At 46.5% G+C, this 21,868-nt stretch overlaps 1 protein-coding gene across 1 annotated transcript in view; it reads left to right on the top strand.

The window, feature by feature from the left end:
- LOC138246476 (IgGFc-binding protein-like) overlaps positions 1–21,868 on the top strand; it is a 372,467-nt gene that overhangs the window by 56,488 nt on the left and 294,111 nt on the right. Inside the window, exons 8-10 of the mRNA XM_069201113.1 lie at positions 4,076–4,647; positions 16,740–17,310; positions 21,265–21,464. Of these exons, the coding sequence (XP_069057214.1) occupies positions 4,076–4,647; positions 16,740–17,310; positions 21,265–21,464 (1,343 nt within the window). The remainder of the gene's footprint in view (positions 1–4,075; positions 4,648–16,739; positions 17,311–21,264; positions 21,465–21,868) is intronic.

Here is a 21,868-nt window from a genome sequence, read left to right as displayed (position 1 = left end):
GCCAGTCTCCTGAAACAACCCTCTTTAGGAAGCCTAGGATTCATTTAAAAAATTACTATCTCCTCTTTGCACGATATGCAGAATGCTACACGCAAATTCCAGGGGCTGGAATTTTCATTACTGGTTGGAATCTACACATACAATTTCCCTTATTGTGAGGTAACACCCTGGAATAGGGGAAATCGCATGGGCCCTGATTTACTAGGTGAAATTCTGCATAGAATTCCTGATTCTGAGCGGCTTAACACACACATTCACAACCCACTACGAGAAGGTGGTAAATGTGGGCAAGATTCTTGTTCAGGGTGTGTTGGGGAGGAGGACGAGTTTTGCGTGCTTCTCTGTACATTGTGCAAGTGTCAAGAGAAGTCTGGAAACATACTGGGTGCACTGCATCCCTTTCACCAAGCAGTTTTACTGCCTGTGTTTTTCTGTTGAATTTCACTGTTGGTAAAACCGTGTCTGGTGTTCGCAAAAATCGAGGTGCGGTAACACCAAAGAAAGAATGAAAGAAAGAAAGGTGAAGAAGAAGGAATTAGAGAAAAAAAAAACAAAGACAAAACAAGGGAAAATAAAGAGAATGAGAGGGAAGAAAGAAAAATGTTACAAAGACACAAAGAAGGAGAAATGAAGGAAAAGGAGAAAAGTAATGTTAGAAATGAAAAACAGAAAACAGTAAAATAGCAATAATGAAAGAAAATGAGAGAAGGAAACTTAAAAAGAATGCACAACAAAGAAGAAGGGAAAGAAAGATGTAGCGAAAGAAAGAGGTAGTGTAAAAAGATAGGAAGAAAGAGAGGAAGAAGGAGAAATAAAGAACTAGGGAACTCAGGAAAGAGGGTGTGGGGTCCTCCCCACCGCGTTACTTATAACTGACTATGCCACACACAGAACTTGGTCTTATCTGTCTTTATTGCTCTGCATGCAACCATGAACTCAACATTGTAAACATGAAATGTATTCACCACACCCAAACACTTTCGTCACAGTTCTACGGCATCCATCAGGAAACAAAAGGGTCCTGTCATATATTACAACTCCTCTATAAGCCGCTTTGGAGCTCTGGCCAGATCATGTCCTCTGAGGCTGTGAAGAGAGTAGAGAATCGTCCATGACTGGTACTGGTTGTACTGGTTATGGAGGGACAGATGCAGTCAATGGGCTTTCTATCGTCTCAGTCAAACCAATCTCATCTCTGACATCAGGAACAGGCAAATGATGAGGCAGATGCCTGAAGAGTCTCAGGTAATGTACTTGCTAGGACAGTGAGCAGTCACCATGTGTTCATTGCTAGTTACAAATTCGAAGGGTTCAGCATCAAAGGGAGCACCAGATTGGCGTTTTTTCCGTTGCACACCAAAACTCGATCTCCTTCATAGAAAACAATGTTTGTAGCACTTCGACGTTTGTCGGCATATACATTCATTTTGTGCTCACGACACAAGTCTGTTCGAAGAAATTCACCATCAGTTGTATATCTTCTATTGGTCTATTGTGGTAACTTGGGCGTCATGGCTCTCCCAAACATCAGCCTGGCAGGATATTTATTTGTCATTTAATGAGGAGTCTATCTATAAGCTTGAAGAGTAGAATGAAGAGCTGACTTCAGATCAAGTTTTTCCAATTTAGCACTTTCTACAGTCTTTTTGAGTGTGCTTATAATGCATTCAACAACGCCATTTGCTTGTGGTTAAAGAGGTGAGCTTTTCTGATGCTTCACATTGAGATGATCAAGAAAGTCTCTGAAATATCTACTGTTGAAAGGCAGGCCATTGTCAGACTTCAGAATTGAAGGAACACCCCATATTGCAAAGATGCCATCTAACTTCTCAATGATTCTTAAGTTATGGATATGAGATCTTCTACTAGTGGAAAACGGGAGTAATTGTCAATAATCACCATCAGGTGATGTCCATTATCAAGAGGACCAAAGAAATCAACAGAAATTCTCTCCAATACATGTGTTGGTAAATACAGCATGTTCAAGGTATGTTGAGCAATTTTGGTAGATAAGCAATCGCACAAACGAAAGGCCTTCAACTCTCTTTCAACTCTCTCATCAAGATGAGGAAACCAAACCTGGTCTCTGAGAGCCCCTTAAGTGGTAACAGTTCCACAATGCCCTTCATGGGCTACTTCTCTTACTTGTTGTCTCAGACTCTCTGGTATGACAGTTCTAGAACCAAGTAAGATAATACCTTCTTGAGTATTCTTTCACGTTTTTGAATTTCTGATATTCACTGTCATGTATGTGAGGTTGAGTGTGCTTTTTCCAGGATTGAGGAGCTATAATGCCTTTTAGTATCAACATGTCACGGTCTTTACTTGTTACAGTAATAATTTATTTCAAAGAAGTAGTGGCATGGGTAATGGACTTTACGATGAAGTTAATGCAGGTTTCAGCAGCTTTGGAAGGGATACCATGACACTGTATTGGCACTTGTGAAATGTAGTAAGCAGGGTTGTGATTTTTCCCCTTGTTGGTGCATGATAGTGTAGTCATATTCCCATAGTTGCAAACCACAAAATACTCCAGGTATACACTTTAGTCTTCGATGGTGTGAAATGGGGCAATGAAGTCAGTTCATTGTATTTCTCCGCAGACATAATGTTTATCGACGCACCACTGTCAATAATAAAAGGTATCGATCAACTGTTTACTTTTGATGTAATCTTTGTACAATATTTGACTGACTTTTGAGATTTTACTTGTCAACATTTTTTAACTTGACTTTTTTGAAAGCGGCCAGTTCGACATGCACATGTGTTTCAGAAGTACATCCAGCACATCCCTCTCCCTTACTGTTCCTTCACAATGAAACTGAAAACTTCACTCTTCTTGCTTCCCTGCATTTTATTTGTTTTCTTCTATCTGTAGCATTTCTCTGTACCAGGGTGTAGCTGCCTTTAGTAGCGTTGTCGTACCGTATAGTTGTTAGCTCAGTGTTGCATAGTGGTGCAGTACCCCTTTCATGATCTTACTTGCAAGTTTCTGGCCATCAATGCGTACATTTCTAAATGAGGTTTTCATTATCTTTAAAAGCCTGCACTGGCTGGGGAGGTGCTCTAACTCCACATACGCCAAACGTTGATCTTTACTCCGACTGAGACACGCGTGGCACACACAAGCAGTTTGCTGGACCACAGCAAACTCTCTGGGAGAGCACTGTCGATCTTCGGGTTACGTATACCCTATCTCGTCACCAGCTGTACAGTCCTCCCCAGCCGGGGTACTGATAAATGATTATACCACACATGCAGCTTGGTCTTACACATCTTTATTGCTCTGCATTTAATGATGAAATCAACATTCAAAACACAAAATCTGTTCACCACACCCGAACACTTGCATCACAGTTTTACAGAGTCCAACAGAAAACCAAAAGGGTCCCGATATTGCTAACTCACAAGACACTACAGAGGGGATGAAATTATTGAGAAAGGAAAGAAAGACATGAATGCAAGGAAAAAACAAAGATAAGGAAGGAGAGGCAAGAGAGAAATAAAAGAAGGAATAAAAGGCATTTTTAGAAGAGGGTAAACTGCATCATCCTGCGCTGTCAGCATAGGAGTCCTCACAGCAACATGCAAATTTTTTCAACTAGCTACCTTATCAGGTGGACAGCTGTATATTCTTAAGCCTGGTAACAGGCAACTATCATGTGCTAGCTACTCAGTGGCAGCCTGTGAGCTACTGGTAGCTTGCGATCAAACTGCTGCAGCCGCCTTATCTAAACTGTTGAATCTAGTATGTGCAAGGGTGCATATAAGGGGGATATAGTCATCCTTCCTAGAACAGTATCAAGAGAGGCAGAACACCTATCAAAAGGTAATTACCCTCTGACCATAACATCAATGCTCCATCAAAGGAACTTGCCTCACTGCATTTGACAATAATCTTTTCCCATTTTAAGGGGAGGAGACATTTTCTCAAGCCCATGCTTATAATGGAAACAGTTGTGTGTGCCTGCTGAATAATCGTCTTTAATGTGTGATAATCTTCCACTAAACCCAAGACCTCTGTTACAGATTTGCGAATTAAACAATAACGATTCCTTTTTTGTGTCTTCTGAAGATCCCAAATGCCCCGAAAAGAGTCACTACGAGCTGTGTGGCAGCGGATGTCCTGGCACATGCTATGGACTTGCCCCGCCGACTGGCTGTGATGAGCCGTGCACTGAAGGTTGCTTCTGCGACAGTGGATATCTATTGAGCGGAGATAAGTGTGTCCCCATTGCAGACTGCGGCTGCACTTACAGGGGCAGGTACTACCAAAAAGGAGAGGACTTCTTTCCAGATGCTTCATGCCAGGAGCGATGCAGGTGCACAGACAGTGGAGACACACAATGTGTGAAAACATCCTGTGGAACCAACGAGGATTGCAAAGTTGTGGACGGGGTCCAGGGTTGCCACCCATCTGGATTTGGTGTATGTGTGGCAGTGGGCCATGGTCACTACATATCATTTGATTACCTTGACTTTGATTACCAAGGAACATGCACTTACACTCTGGCTACCATCTGCGGTGCCCATCCAGAACACAGGTTTTCAGTTGTGGTTCATAATGTAGTGGATGCCAAGAAGATTATGGTGTCAGTGGACCACCACAATATCACCTTAAATCTAGGTAGCAGATGGACTGTGACGGTAAGTTCTTTTTATCAGTTATTATTTAACAACAATAAGCATCCCACTGGAAGACTTGACATCTTGATTTGGATTTATTGGAAATCCTGATGAATTGATACGTATGAAACTTTAGACAAAATAATTATACACCAATTTCTTAAACGTGTTCCCATGAAGGCCAGTAATATTATTAGTGCTCAAAAAATGTGTTGACGCAAATGTTTGCAGTCAGATTATCTGATAGAGACCTCGAGTTGCAGATTCTTTACTTTAGAATTTCCCCCAGGTGTCAGTCTGGATCCAGAAAATTTTCTTCGAGCAGTATCCTTGCATACTGTTGGGTGGTGCCTGTTGACTCCGCATATGTCATTGGCATCATGGTCACTGGTATATGACGTTGTGGGTCATATACAGGTGCCAACCCATCACAGTGACGTTAGTTCTTTTCTTTCGGCACCAGCCTCCACGAAGATTCGGAGAGAGCTACCCTTACAGTCACTTTTTGACTGACCTTTCGACTTTTCGTGGAAGCTTTTTGACTTCTAGTGCTTTGAGAAGTCATCAAGGAAGACTGGCTTCAAGCCCTGCGACTCCTGTCACTGCATGATGTTGGTGAAGGATCCCTACCTGGTGTGTCTGTGGTGCTTGGGGCATGACGACAACCTGAAGTCATGCTCTGACTGATGGGCCATGAACCCAAAGGCTTTGCGGGAGCAGTCACTAAAGCTGCTTGTGGCCCGGTGTCTGGCACCGCATTGCTTCTGCTTTCAGTCGAGAGGAAGGTTGCAAGAACGCTTGCGGAGCCATCACCACTCCTCCTTGTCTCATTTGAAATCATCGGGCCATTCTGGCAAGCACAAGAAGAAATCCAAGAAACCAAGCCTTCTTTGACTTCACCCCGTTGGTCGGATGACACGATCTGGGAGAAGGAGCTATCTCACTCTGGGTCTCCATCTTCGGAGCCTGTTTCTGGGTCAGCTGCGCGCCGCCCTGAGTTTCCGTGAGCCGAAGCCACCCCTGCCCAATTAAAGGGATTTTACAAGGCAATGCACTGCATCTTTGGGCAGTCTGGAGGCTTTGGGCACCCAGGGTTGGAAGGGGTCCCTTCAGGCTCCGTGTCGGCAGCTTCGGCCTTGGCTCTGAGGGGCACCCAGGGATCTGCTTCTGGATCTCAACCCGCAACTGTTGTACCATTGCGCCCTTCCCTGACGACTGTTCTGGTATCAATACTTCTGACATTGCCTGGACCTGAGGTTGGCATCGATCCTATACTCATTGCTGACTCTGACCCAGAGCCTGAGTGGCATTGCTTGATGCCAATTCCGACTTCAGGGAGGGCTTTGGTCCCTAGATTGGATCCTGACCCTTATTCTTGTGGTAATGCGTTTGGTGACAGTGTGAGGGGTCGCTGGACCCTTTAGAATTCCGGAACTAGATGAAGCCATTGGTCTAGATACCTCCCCTGATACTGGTATACTTTCTTCCTCCACAGTGGCAACAGAGGAGGGGGCTTCTTGCTCCATCAAGGTGTGTAGAGTGGATTAGGTCTTGGGCCTCAAGCTGCCTTCGGTGGCTGTCAGGATTACTCTCCTGACTGAGGTGCTTCAGCCTGGGGCTTCCACATCAGAACCCCTTTTGCCCTTCAATGAAGTCCTCACGGATGTCCTACTGGGGACCTGGTCCAAACCCAGCACAGGGGCTCCTGTCAATAGGACAATAGCCCACCGCCATACACCTGTGATTAACGACCCGGCTCATCCAAGCCTCAGCGTCCCATGGTATATTCCCTTCCACTCCCCTGGATAGGGAATCAAAGTTGCTGAAACACTTTGGGAAGAAGATGTTTTCTTCCTCCAGCGTGACATTGGGTTCCGTGAACACTGCATGCCCCTTGGGCCCCTACACCCATACTTTATGGGACACGGTCACACTAGTGCTGCCAAAGGTCCACGAGGAGGCCCGGGACATTCTCTCCCAGGCTGTTGCTGATGGGAGAGATGCAGCCAAATTTACAATCAGATGTGTTCTCGATAACTGACTCTCTTGGGGCAGGTCGGTTCCTTTGACGGTGGCCTTCAGGTGCCATGTCTGGCTAAGGTCATCTGGCTTTTCAGGGATGTCTAATGTACTTTGATGGACATGCTCTTTGATGGCACCCGTCTCTTCGGGGGCAAAGCAGGCTCGGCGCTCAAGTGCTTTGAGAGGTCCCAGGCTATCGCCTCGCTGCTGTCACTCACCCCTCTCAGTCCCCCCCCCTTCTTTTTGCCACTTTTGCGGCTATGAAAGGGGCACCCATTCATGCCTGTTCCCCTCCAGCCACAGTGCCACACATGCTGCTCAGCCTCTTCGTGGCTGAGGATGTAGGATCCAGGGAGGATCAGGAAGCCAGCAGTCTAGACAGTACACTCCCTCCCCCTTCAGCTGCAGCCTCCAAACCTTCCTAGTCTGGCACTTCCCCACAAGGGACCAGTCGGAGGTAGGATTCGACCATCACTTGCCCCACTGGAACACCAACAGGTGGGTTTTGCAAATAGTCTGAAGGAGCTACTCCCTCCCCTTCCAAACTACCGCTCCCTCAATGCTACCATCCTACGATCGGATGACAGAGGATGACTTGGCACTTCTGTGCAAGGAGGTTATGACTTTCTTGGCAAAGGGAGCTATAGAGAGGGTCCCTGTGCCAGAAGTAGTTCGGGATTTTTAATCCTGCTTCTTTCTGGTCCCCAAAAAGGAGAAGGGCCCCCACCCCATCCTCGACCTCCGGTCCCTCAATTTCTTCCTCAGGAAGAAGAAGTTCAAAATGCTCACTCTGGCTCAGGTTCTATCTGCCCTGGACCCAGGAAACTGGATGGTAGCGTTGGACTTGCGGGTCGCTTGTTTCCATATTCCTATCCTGCCTGCCCTCAGACATTAGTTGCGGTTTGTGGTAGGTCACAAGCATTTTCAATTCACTGTGCTCCCCTTTGGCCTTACCAGCACCCTCGGATGTTCACCAAAGTGATGGCTGTGGTGTAAGCTCTTCTGTGCCGGTTAGGATTTTCAGTCTTCCCCTACCCCTACGACTGGCTGTTGAAGGCAGGCTTGCCCCAGGCTGTCGTCCCCCACCTCCAGGCTATTGCAGACCTCCTGAGTCTGCTGGGGTTTACTGTAAATGTGCTGAAGTCACACCTGACTCCCTCTCAGATGCTACCTTTCATCAGAGTTGTTCTTGACACAGTGCAGTTTCGGACCTATCCTACCGAAAGGCGAGTCCAGGATATTCAGCTATCATACCGACGTTTCAGCCTCTATCCTAGATTTCGGTAAGAATTAGTCCGAGGCTGCTGGGCCTCATGGCCTCCTGCACCTTGCTGGTGACTCATGCTAGATGGCATATTCGGGATCTGGAGTGGGACCTGAAGTTCCAGTGAATGCACCATCTGGGGAATCTCTCAGTCATGGTCCAAATCTTGGAGGGGATTGCGTAAGATCTGCAGTGGTAGCTTTTCAACCGTGACTGGGACAGAGGCAGATCCGTTTCCCTTCCCCAGCCAGATGCGATTGTAATGACAGATGCGTCATTCCTGGGATGGGACAGCCACGTAGGACAGGCAGAGATCAGAGGTGTCTGTTCTCCAGCAGAGTCTGACTTCCATATCAAGCTTTTAGAGCTCAGGGCAATCTGACTAGCATTGAAAACATTCCTTCCCTCTCTCAAAGGGAAAGTGGTGCATGTGTTCACAGACAACACCCCTGCCATGTGGTACTGCAATAAGCAGGGTGGGGTGGGTTCATGGACCCTTGTCAGGAGGCTGTCCTCTTCTGGACATGGCTGGACCATGAGTGAAACTCCCTGGTGGTTCAACAACTCACAGGCTCTCTAAATGTCAGAGCAGACAAACTCAGCCGTCAATGCCTGGTCGATCACGAATGGCGTCTCCATCTGAAGGTGGCTCAAGGTCTCTTTCAGAAGTGAGGAGATCCTTGGTTCGATCTGTTTGCCTCCGCAGAGAATGCGTGATGTCAGCTGTTTTACACGTTGGAGTTTCCAAGGAGGCCCTCGCTTGGCGACAGTTTTCATCTTGAGTGGAGTACAGGCCTCCTGTGCGCCTTTCCACCAATACCACTTCTGCCCAGAGTTCTCAAAAAGATCAAGAACAACCGGACCCAAGTTATTCTTGTGGCTCCAGATTGGGCACAAAGAGTATGGCATCCAGAGCTTTTGAAAATAGCCATTGATCCTCCAATCAGAATACCCCTTCGTGAAGATCTTCTGACGCAGCAGCGGGAGACGGTTCTCAAACTGAACCTCCCTAGTCTCTGCCTTCTTACGTGGAAATAGAGCGGCAGCAGTTGACAGGTTTTGACCTTCCACCCGAAGTCTGTAACTTTATCTTTGCAGCTAGGTATCCCTCCAACAAAATGGTATACGCCTGAGATTGGAACAAATTTGCGGCATGGTGTACAGACAAATCTATTGACCCCCTCGCTGCTCCTCTTTTGGAGGTTCTTTTGTTTATTCTTTCTTTGGCCCAGCATGGCTCTGAGCACCCTAAAGGCTTTTTGGTCTGCCATCTCGGCTTTCCTTCGATTGCCTGACCAACCTTCCTTATTTAAATCTCCCATTGCTGAATGATTTCTTAAGGGCCTTACCATCTCTTTCCTCCTTCCCTGTTCATAATACCCCAATGGGACTTGGGGGCATATTTATTCTTATTTTGTGCCAAATTTGCATCCTTTTTTGTTACGCGAATTCGCTACAAAACACCAAAGTCATTTTTGGGATGTGGAAACCTACCTTGCGTCAATGAGATGCAAGGTAGGAGTTCCTGTGCAAAACATGACTCTATAGCCTTAGCCCCATTTTCATCCCCTGTGTGTAATTCACGCAGGGGGGAGGAGGGATCAAATAATGGTGCAAAGCGTGCTTTGCACCATTATTTAACTCCTGGGTCAGGACAGGTGTTAGGGGACCTGTGGGCCTACTTCCATGGTGAAACACCATGGAATAAGCCCATAGGTGCACTCGCCAGGCTCCAGGGACACCCCCACCCACACCAGAGGGACAGCGGAGGATGGGGAACCCCATCCCAGGTAAGTATAGGTAAGTACAGGTAAGTATTATATTTTATTATTTTAAATGCCATTGGGGGCCCTTAAATGGCCCCCCCTACATGGCACTGGGTGTAATGGCCATTCCCAGTGGACCATGGTCCCCTGTGCTGGCCATTGGGGTGGTGGGCATGACTCCTGTCTTTTCTAAGACAGATGGCATGTGGTATGGATGGTTTTGCATCAGAAAATAAAGCTAGGCTGGTGAGAGTCATTTGTTTTTTACTCTAACTCGCCTAACGTCATTTTTTGGTGCAAAACCCACTCCTCTCATACCGCCACCCCCAGCCCCGCCTGGCTAACATCATTTTTTTAACGCTAGCAGTAGGAGGCTGGCCTGGCTTGTAGTGTGTACCCATGGTACTAACAACTTATGCCAGGTCCAGTAATCCCTTATTAGTAGAGTGTAGTAGTGTTCTAACAGCTTAGGCTGATGGAGGTAGCTACAGCAGAGCAGCTAAGGCTGAACTAGGAGACATGCAAAGCTCATGCAATGTCACTTATATGTTATAGGTACTATATCATAAGAAAGACAATACTCATAGTTACTAAAAATAAAGGTACTTTATTTTAGTGACAATGTACCAAAGATATCTCAGAGTATATACTCCCTTAGGAGGTAAGTAAGATATACACAATATACACAACTAACCAAAACAGGTAAGTAAAACAGACAGAAAGTAGTGCAAACACTGTAAAACACAATAGGATGCAATAGGCCTAGGGGCAACATAAACCATATACTAAGAAAGTGGAATGCGAACCACGAATGCACCCCTAGGCAAGTGTAGTGTGTAGAGGGTCGCTGGGAGTGTGAGAAAACACTAAGGCCCATATTTATACTTTTTGACGCAAAACTGCACTAACGCAGTTTTGCGTCAAAAAAATTAGCGCCGGCTAACACCATTCTGAAGCGCCATGCGGGCGCCGTATTTATTGAATAACGTTAGCCGGCGTTAGCCGCCGGCGCCGTCTGGTGTGCGTTAAAAAAAACGACGTACACCAGGCAGCGCCAGTGTAGGGGAAAATGGAGCTTGGGCGTGAAGAAATGGGGCAAGTCAGGTTAAGGCAATTTTTTCGCCTCAACCCGATTTGCGCCATTTGTTTTTCACTCCCAACCCCCATAGAAATGACTCCTGTCTTAGCAAAGACAGGAGTCATGCCCCCTTGCCCAATGGCCATGCCCAGGGGACTTCTGTCCCCTGGGCATGGTCATTGGGCATAGTGGCATGTAGGGGGGCACAAATCAGGCCCCCCTATGCCACAATAAAAAATAAAAAAAACACTTACCTGAACTTACCTTAATGTCCCTGGGATGGGTCCCTCCAGCCTTGGGTGTCCTCCTGGGGTGGCCAAGAGTGACAGGGGGTGTCCCTGGGGGCATGGGAGGGCACCTCTGGGCTCCTTTAGAGCCCACAGGTCCCTTAACGCCTGCCTTTTGCAGGTGCTAAAAAACGGCGCAAAAGCGGCCGTACGTCATTTTTTTTGACCCGCCCACTCCCGGGCGTGATTTTTGCCCGGGAGTATAAATCCGACGCACATGCCTCGGAGTCGATTTTTTTAGACGGGAACGCCTACCTTGCATATAATTAACGCAAAGTAGGTGTCCACGCTAAAAAATGACGCTAACTCCATGGACTTTGGCGCTAGACGCGTCTAACGCCAAAGTATAAATATGGAGTTAGTTTTGCGTCGAAATTGCGTAAAAAAAAACGACGCAATTCCGGCGCAAACGGAGTATAAATATGCCCCTTAGGGTGTAAAGGAAACCCCACCCCAAGACCCTGGAAAGTAGGAGTAAAGTACTGCTATTTCCCCAAAAACACACTAAAGTCGTGATAAAGGATTTTGCAAGAACCACAACAAACTGCAAAGCACTGAAGACGGATTCCTGGACCTGAAGACCTGCAAAGGAAGGCAACCGAGTCCAAGAGTCGCTAAAGTGTCCAGGGGATGCAGGAGCCCACTAAACCCCGGATGAAGGTGCAAAATGGCTGCCTCTGGTTGGAAGAAGCTGCAGGTTTTGCAACAACGAAAGGAGATAGGAAGTTCTTCTTCATGCAGAAAATGTCCCACGGCGTGCTGGAGGATACAGAGTTGTTTCCTTGGCAAAAGACCACAAACAAACCTTACTACCTGCAAGAGTCGCAGTTGGAGAAAAAGGGTGCTGCCCGGGCCCAGGAAGGACCAGGATGTCTCCACTTGAGAGAGAAGACAGAGGGAGCCCTCAGCAACGTAGAGAGCCCATGGACAAGAAGGAAGCACCCGCAAAAGTCCTTGAACATGGGTTCAAGAAGTCTGAACATGACAGTCGTCTCAACACTGCAAAGAGAGGTCCCACGACACCGGAGATCAACTCAGGGAGCTGAGCATCGCAGGATGGAGTGCTGGGGACCTAGGCTCGGCTGTGCATGCAGGGTGTCTGGGAAATGTGCACAGAAGCCCTTGTAGCTGCAGATCACACGGTGCACAGGATTACTGTCTGGGGTGGGGAGGCAAGCACTTACCTCCTCCAAATTCAGACAGTCCCAGTCACTTGGGTCCACCACCTGTGTTCCAGGGGCCACGCTCATCAGGATGAGAGGGGACCCAGAGTACCAGTGAAGCTGAAGTTTGGTGCCTGCTGGAGCAGGGGGAAGGTTCCGTCGACCTACAGGAGATTTCTTCGTGGCTTCCAGTGCAGGGTGAAGGCAGGCAGCCCCCAAAGTATGCACCACCAGGAAACAGTTGAGAAAGCTGGCAGGATTAGGTGCTACAATGTCGCTGGTAGTCTTCTGGCTACTTTGTTGCAGTTTTGCAGGCGTCCTGGGGCAGTCAGCGGTCGATCCTTGGCAGAAGTCGAAGAGAGAAGTGCAGAGGAACCCTGATGAACTCTTGCAAGGCGTAATCTGAGGAAAAGCCCACTGGAGAGACCTAAACAGCCTGCAGAGGAGGATTGGCCACCTAGTCAGGTATGCACCTATCAGCAGGGGTCTCTGACGTCACCTGCTGGCACTGGCCACTCAGAGGCCTCCAGAATGCCCCCACACCTCTGAATATAAGATGGCAGAGGTCTGAAACACACAGGAGGAGCTCTGGGCACCACCCCTGGGGTGGTGATGGACAGGGGAGTGGTCACTTCCCTTTCCTTTTTCCAGTTTCATGCCAGAGCAGGGACTGGGTGTTCCCTAAACCGGTGTAGACTGGCTTATGCAAGGATGGCACCATCTGTGCTCTTCAAAGCATTTCCAGAGGGTGGGAGAGGCTATCCCTCCCCAGCCTTTAACACCTATTTTCAAAGAGAGAGGGTGTAACACCCTGCTCTCAGAGGAAATACTTTGTTCTGCCTTCCTGGTACTGGGCTGCCCAGACCCCAGGAGGACAGAACCCTGTCTGTGGGGTGGCAGCAACTGTAGCTGCAGAGAAAATCCCAGAGAGCTGGTTTGGCTGTACTGGAGGTCCATAGTGGAGCCTCCGGGATGCATGGAATTGGCTCCCCATTACTAGATTTGGAATAGGGGGACAATTCCATGATCTTAGACATGTTACATGGCCATATTCGGAGTTACCATTGTGAAGCTACATATAGGTATTGACCTATATGTAGTGCACGCGTGTAATGGTGTCCCCGCACTCACAAAGTCTGGGGAAATGGCCATTAACTATGTGGGGACACCTTTGCTAGTGCAAGGGTGCCCTCACACTTAGTAACTTTGCACCTAACCTTCAGCAAGTGAAGGTTAGACATATAGGTGACTTATAAGTTACTTAAGTGTAGTGAAAATGGCTGTGAAATAACGTGGGCGTTATTTCACTCAGGCTGCAATGGCAGTCCTGTGTAAAGATTTGTCTGAGCTCCCTATGGGTGGCAAAAGAAATGCTGCAGCCCATATGGATCTCCTGGATCCCAATGCCCTGGGTTCCTAGGTACCATATACTAGGGACTTATAAGGGGGGTCGAGTATTCCAATTGAAATTGGTAAATGTAGTCACTAGCCTACAGTGACAAATTTAAAGGCAGAGAGAGCATGAGCACTGAGGTTCTGATTAGCAGATCCTCAGTGACACAGTTAGGCACTGCACAGGCATACACATTTAGGCCATAAACTATGAGCACTGGGGTCCTGGCTAGCAGGATCACAGTAAGACAGGCAAAAACATACTGGCATACATGTAAAATTGGGGGTAACATGCCAAGAAAGATGGTACTTTCCTACACTAGCCTACCCTTTGCGCCAGCTTGCACCATTCCATAAATAAGGTGCTTGGCTGGCGCTCAAGAATGGTGCAAGCCAGTGCAAAACTTTTTGATGCAAAACTGCATTAGTGCAGTTTTCCACCAAAAAGTATAAATATACCCCTTATTTCTTACCTATTTAATGTGTGCTCCCTTTGAACGGCTTCACAACTGTCCATTTCACCGGCTTGCTCTGAAAACAGACTTCCTCGTAGCTATCACATCTGCCCGCAGAGTGAGTGAGCTGCAGGCTCCTCATTCGAAGCCACCTTTCACCTCCATCCACCCTGACAAGGTGTGCTTCGTACTAGGGCTTCTTTTCTGTCTAAAGTGGCCATGCCCTTTCATGTAGGCCAATCAGTTACCTTGCCTACTTTTTACGCAGCCCCACATCCTTCTCAGAAAGAGGAGATACTCCACTGTCTGGAGCCAAAAAGAGCATTGTCATTCTATCTTGATTGTACAAAAGAGTTCCGGGTTGATGATCAACTTTTTGAGGGTTATGTGGGTGCTAAGAAAGGGCAGGCGGTGCAGAGGAGAACCATCTCTAGATGAGTGGTCCTCTGCATTAAAATGTGCTACGCATTGGCAAAAAAGCAACCACTGGAGGGCTTGCACGCTCATTCTACCAGAGCAACAGCTGCAACCACTGTGTTAGCATGAGGAGTTCCAGTCCTGCATATCTGCCAGGAAGCAATGTGGGCATCCTTGCACACTTTTACTAAACATTACTGCCTGGACAGTCAGGTCCGAAGGAAAGGGTACTTTGCCCGTTTGGTCCAGCAGGACTTCCTAGTATCATCTTGGTTCACAGACCTGCCCTGGATGGTATTGCCTGGGGATCTATTCTAAGGTAAGGAAACTGCAACTAGAAGTCTCTCTTAGATGAACAAGTTACTTACCTTCAGTAACAAATTATCTGGTAGAGACATACTCTAGTTGAAGATTCCTTACCAACCCACCCATCCTCCCCTGTCTGCGAACTGATTTCTAGGGACAGGGACTTCCCTTTCAGGCCCCTAGTTCTGGTGCACCAGAGTCAGTGTTATTCATGGCTCTGCGCTTCTGGTTTAGAAAGTCCTAAAAAGAAACTGATGTCAGCATGCTGGGGTGGCACCTATGTACGACCCGCAATATCACATCTGGTGACCATGACGCCAACGACGGACGCTGAGTTGACCGGCGTCACCTAAGGGCATGCAAGGGTACTGCTCGAAGAAAAATCTTCTGATCCAGGCTGACACCTGAGGGAAATTCTAAAGAAAGCAATCTGCAACTAGAATATGCCTCCACCAGATAATTCATTACCAAAGATAAGTAACTTGCAGTGGCGGCCAGCAGTTTTAAAAGTGGGGGGGACGGCAAGCACACTCACACTCATTCTTTCACACACACACACACACACACGTATGCACGCACGTCAATTAACAACACTTGTCAACATTCAAACATGCATGCACCAAGCATTCATTTAAGAAGATCACACACACACACACTTACCTTCAGCCTCGGAGGTCCCAGGAGGGTTGGGACTGGTGCCTTTCCTCACTGGCTGACCTTAGGTCTGCCAATGAACGAAGGTAACAGTCCCAACTTCGTCACAGAGTGGGTTGGGGTCAGTGAGACTGCTGACCCCATCCAACTCTGTGACGAAGTGTCACTGATTGACACTCGCCCTGGGCGCTTCAGGGCTTAAACCTGAAGCACCCAGGTTGAAGTCAATGGGTGACGCTTCCCTTGTCACCTGGGGGAGGGCCTTGAGACACCTTTGCTGAGCTAAGGAGGTCACACCCATAGGAGATGTGACCTCTTCAGCCTAGCAAAGTTCAGCTCAGGCAGCCAGGAGTCTGCACAACTCGCGCATGTCTGCTCCTGGCTGCCTGACCTGACCATGAAGAGTGTCTGTCAGGCTGTCCTTTGTTCACCCTCACCGGCAATCTTCATGAGGGGCAAAAGGTGGGGGGGCGTGGTCCCACTACCCTAAAGGACGGTCCGTGCCTGGTAACTTGTTTTTTATTTAACTTGATTGAAATTATTACTGGGAGTGGTAAGGAATGGGAAATTCAGAATGCCCTGAAAACTCATTACATGCATTTATATTTGTGATAGGAACATAAACGAATGGTAAAGAGATCAGTTTTGCCAGCTCTGGCACCTGATTCAAGGAATGGGGTGAACACAAATGGTTGTGGTTTTGTGCATAAAAGCTTCCTCGATATCCTGATCATTCTCCTCTTTGCACTGATGTGCTTCATTCAGAACAGTTTGTGCATTTCTTGGTGAAGGTATACACAATACCTTTTTTGAGGTCCATTGAGTACAAGACCTTCCTGATCCTGACTCAGCGGTTAGCCTGTTAATTGATAATACTCCTGCATTACAACCCATTGCAAGTGGCAATACATAGACAAGGAGCTTTTTTAGAAATGTTGAGCTTTTTGGCTTTGGAATGTCTGCTTCAGCTCAAAAACATGTTAAGTGTGTAATGCTTTGCCATTGCTCTGTTGGTGGAAGGAAGGGCGAGAGCAAATCCACTAGAATTGGCAAGCCACCTCATTACCAGATGCAGTATCCACTATAGACCCAGAGAGTGACAGAAGCTGAACCTCTGACTGTTTAGTGATGACTGCTCTGTTTCTTTGAGTTCCACTGTCTGTTTCTGTAATAGACTCATGTTGACCTGTCTGCAGAGCATGGTTGCAATTGTGATCCATACACATTGGAGGGATTTTACATTTTCAGTCCAATAATCATTAGATGTTATTGCCATCCTCTCTGATTTCTGTCATTGTCTTGCAAGCAGATTAACCAAGAACGATACAATCTACCTGTGACCTTGGATGGTGGACTTGTCATGGTAAATCAAGAGGGAAACAATATGGTGGTCCGCACAGGTGCAGGCGAGGAGGTTCTCTACGACGGAGCACATTACGTGCAGGTGAAGGTACCTACCACTTACAAGGAGAAGATGTGTGGCCTCTGTGGCAACTTTAATGACGATCCGAGTGATGATTTCCTGCTGCCCAATGGCAAATCTAGTACAAATGTGAGTGAGTTTTTTGCAGCCTGGAAGCTGCCAGTGAAAGATTCTGAATGCACTGATGGCTGCAGTAGCAAATGCCCGGTCTGCAGCGAGGAAAGAACCGCTCCATACACAGCAGATACCAAGTGTGGCATGATCACAGCAACAGAGGGACCATTCCAAAACTGCCACACACTTGTCGACCCCTCCAACTATTTCAACTACTGCCTCTATGATATGTGTGTGCTGAGCAATGACCAACAAGCGCTTTGTAGCAGCCTGCAAGCATACACGGCCGCTTGCCAAGATGCCGGAGCAGAGGTCCATGCATGGAGGGAGACCGCTTCCTGCCGTAAGTGAATGATATGATAATTTGATTCATAGTTGTGGTACAATGCCAACTTACTGGTTGCTTTTCCATAATTGTACCCAGTGTACTGCATTGCACAAATGCACCTACACCCTGATTTCCTATAAAGTTGCAGCTTGAAACCAACACTCTTAAGCCATGGAACGCTATAAATGTTTACTCAGATTTCACCATTACTTATACCATTAAAATTTTACAGATAGGGAATTAATTCATAGTTTTTTAACCTTGAGGTCAGAAACATAACTAAAAAGCGGTATGAAAGATCGTTACATGCGAAGTTCATGCTCATTTTAAAATGTCTAGTTGCATTAATATTGATAGTATTAGACCTTGTTTTGATTGCAAGGAGATTAATACATTTTACTGTGCCAATGATACACCCTTCAATTTTATATAGGATGTCCACATTGTGACTTTTTAATAGTTACACAAAAACGTTCAACCTGTGGATATTTCAACTCTGTGCTAACACTGGTTTCTAGTGATTTCCCTGTAAGAACAATTTACTGAAGAGGACCTTAATATCAGCAAGAAATGCAAAAGGCCACAACCTCATCTGAACTACATGAACAGAGTACCTCACTATTACTTGTCATAGTTCACTTGTTAAATTTTCTCTTGAAAGCAAGGAATGATGTGTCTTACAGTGAGGAGAGGCAAAAACCTGATGGGTGTGATGCTTGAAATAAACACAGCCCCTAGTAGTTTATCAGGCCGCATTTCAGTCTACAGTTGTTTTGCCCCCGTGCCACTCTATTCAGAGCTTATCTGTGTGAAATTCAGAGCACAAGCAATCCTAGACCACATTTTTGCCTATTTAGGCCTCATCAATAAGGTACACCTTGATTGCTATGACACATTGAGTACAGGACCCAATTATAGGCATGCGCTTTGCCCAGGTGTGAGTCCCTTGCTAACTGTGCCAGAGTAATCAAGCTACAGTTCACTTATGAAGCCTTAACAGGCTGAAATTGGTCTCGGGTTGCTTGTGTTTTCTTCGCAGGAAGGGCAGGGGGAGGTTAATTCTGGCAGTTCAGGTTGAACTCTTTCTATTGGCTGAGCAGGAAGCTGCTTTTGACACAACAGTCAATCAGGAGTGGGACCTTTGGTCCCATGAAAGCCTGATATCTGTGACAATGGGAAACCACTCAAACTAAGAGCAGGTGTGAAAGAAACCAATTATGGATGGTCAGCAGTGAGCCCAGGCCCATGGTACCTACAACAGAATCAGGGCATTTTACAAGAAAATCGAGCACAGTATCAACATGCCTAACCTTCCTATCCAGCACTTCACAGACCAATGCAATGCTATCAACCTTTTCTTCAGTGAAAACCTACAGACTATCTAACAACACATTAACAACACCAACCCTGCGTCTCCTGTTTCAGTCAGCCCTTCCCACAGAATCCCCCAATGATCATCCTTCCGAAGTCCTATCTCTTGCAGATCTCACCAACATACTCAACTTCCTCAAGCCCACTTCTTGTAAAGATAATGTTTTGCCCTCCTCCTATATCAAAGCATAGGCTATCACACTTAAGTAAATAAAAATCTTCCTTTTCAATAACTAGAATACCACAACAGGAGGTATATCAGCTGTGGCACCATTTGTAGATGTAAAGCATTCAACAGTGTTTTTGCATATGTTCCAACCATTCATACAAGCCAGTAGAGCAGTTTCTGTATTATGTCATTCATGATTTAATTTACTCCCAGTACAAGAACTTTAACAATGATTTTAGATAGGTTAAGTTTGTTAACTATTTGGATTGGTGGGAAAAGTTTGTCTCTGGCAGAGGGTTGACATCTGTGAGAGTATCCTCTGTCATTTTATCACTTACTTGTGGTTGAGTGGTTTTCTGCAGCCAGTGGGTGTGATTGTTGACCTGAAAATTGGTGTAATTTCTTGAGGTATGTTGTTTTCTGGATATCCACTTTGTTCTATAATTTTTCAGGTCCAGCTTTTTTAAAGTGATAGTGCTTCTGCCATTCATGGCTTCCTTTAGCTATCACTGCTCTTCTGCATGTACCATACCATGTAAAATATTGTCACATGTATATACAGTTCAGTGTCCAGGTTCCAAACTCCACCTGGCAGAGGTTACAGCAGTTCCTTCTCACTATACTGATTATTTTAACTACCTGAATTTCTTCATCTCCAATAAGGAGCTATATCTCAGGACTTCGTTTATGGAAGAGAATAGGATGGGAAACATGTGCAAAAATGTATGGAAGCATAATGTGCTATCCAAAGTCTGTGATTCAAGTATTGAGGGACAGTGTATTTTGAATTGACCTTGACATAGTCTCGGCAAGCAAGTGGACTAACAATTAGGTCAGGTCAGTGAATGTGTGCCATATCTTTGAATGCACACTGGAGTAGGGAGGGCATTGAAAGATAAGGAGCTATAGCATAGGGAACAAAAAGAGGTACAGCATAGGGAAAGGAGGTACCTTTTCACTCCAACATACCCCAAGAGCCACTGCTTCTTCAGTAAGTGAAGCTGAAGTGTGGGCACCATCGATAGATCATAGCAATGAAATGTAGTATAGTCATTACGTTCCCACTGGAGATAGGAGGCAAATCCTGTCCCCATAAATTTTTTGAAATGGAAGAATGAGTAAAAATGTAGATATACCTGTGGAGTAAATTGTGAACCTTGTGTACCATTCAGATGCTGCAGTAGGGACCTTCAACTTTCTTTTCACTATTAAAGGAAGAGACAGTAAGGTAAGTAAATAAGGAGAAAAGAGGGCAGACAGACAGGGGTGCTCTTTGATACCCTCCATTATTAAAGCAGGGTACAAATGTACCATGGAAGTGAAGGAGCAGGCACCATTATAGACACCCTGTGCAGGTGGGAGGAGTAGAAATCTGGATGGACTAGGGTTTTGGAGAAGCAGATATAGGGGATCATTATGAACCTGGTAGCTCAGACTGCCATGCTTGCGGCGGTGGAAAAGACCGCCACTGGCATGGTAGTCTGAAACGCCATATAATAAACACAGGGAGGGCTGCCAGGCTACGGCCAACAGGAAGCCTGACAATGGCGGAATACAATATCCGAAAGGGCAGCGCTGCTTGGATAATGAACCCTGTTTCCCCCAGCCTTTCCCTGGCGGATTCCCCTGCCTGATAAAGGCTGGCAGAAGGGGTGCTGCACTTGGCGTGGGCAGTGCAGGGGCCCCCGTGCAGTTCTTCGTCACGCAGGTCACTGCCTGATTTACGGGCAGTTATCTGCGTGAAGGGTGCTGCTGTACCCGCCACATTGAGGCATTTGTGACGGCAATGTCCCGGCCCCACAGAATGTTCGTAATGCGGCCGGCGGGGTCTCAAGGGGGCTGGTGGTCTATGGAAAGACCGCCAGCATGAGCACGGCGGGGTTTCCCACCGTGTTCATAATGAGCCCAATAGTGTTTAGGCTCCCTTAACATGGAGAGGGAGAAGCAGAAATCTGGATGGCCTAAGAGAGTGGGCAATCAGAAACAGTGTTTAGGCTCTCTGACCAGGGAGGAAGAGGAGAACACTGGATGGACTAGGCGAGCGAAGAATCAGATACAGTGTTTAGGCTCTATGGACAGTGAGTGGGAGGAGTAGAAATCTGGATGGCCTAAGGGAGAGGAAAAGCAGATACTGTGTTTAGGCTTTATGAACAGGCAGAGGGAGCAGCAGATATCTGAATGGCCTAGGGGAGTGGAGAAGTTATCTCACACATATTAAAATCTGGATGTAGCAGGAGAGTAATATTGTCCAGCTCATATTTTGGTTCAACTCTATATTTTCACAGAGTTGATTCAGGCTAAGATGCCACTGTTCTGCAGACCAAGAGTTTGGATTTCAAAACTGGCAATGATGGTGGAGCTGAGTGGATAAATTAAATGTACAAATTCCACATTGCAGACATTAAGGAACATTTTATTTATTTCCCTAGCCTTCACATGTCCAGCTAACAGCCATTATGAACTCTGCACATACACCTGTGATTACACCTGTCCAGCCCTCCTGGAGCAAACCCATTGCACAGGACGATGCTATGAGGGCTGTGAGAGTGATGCCGGGTATGTCTTCGATGGCAGCCTCTGTGTGCCCAGGAACTCTTGTGGATGCATGTACAACGGGAGGTATCTACAGGTAAAAGCTTTTTAATGTTACTTTGATAAAGGCAAAATAAAGTAATTGCATGTGAACTGCTGCCCTAATATATTACTTAGCAAAGTGCCTTGGCCAGTGAAGGAAAAATAGTGTTCAAAACTGAGAAGTGTATTTAAGGTGGAAAAAGAAGAGAGAGAAGGAAAAAATATGGACCCCTTTACTTACTGCAAAGCTCTGTCTCTCACTACAAAGAGACAATTGGATATAAGTGTAGGAGAAAAGAAAAAAAGCTACATTTACTAATCAATAATCTTCAAGTGGCTGCATTGCAAATGCCCTGCGTGGAAACAGTTGGAGATGAAGCTCAAGAGGTAGCCATTTCCCTGGTGGAATGGCCCTAAATCTGTTTTGCAAAGGGAGTACTGAATGTAGGATAAGACAAC

The sequence above is a fragment of the Pleurodeles waltl genome, chromosome 7, assembly GCF_031143425.1.
Source record: "Pleurodeles waltl isolate 20211129_DDA chromosome 7, aPleWal1.hap1.20221129, whole genome shotgun sequence".
In the NCBI taxonomy this organism is placed as follows: domain Eukaryota; kingdom Metazoa; phylum Chordata; class Amphibia; order Caudata; family Salamandridae; genus Pleurodeles; species Pleurodeles waltl.
This window is presented reverse-complemented; position numbering and strand designations above follow the sequence as displayed.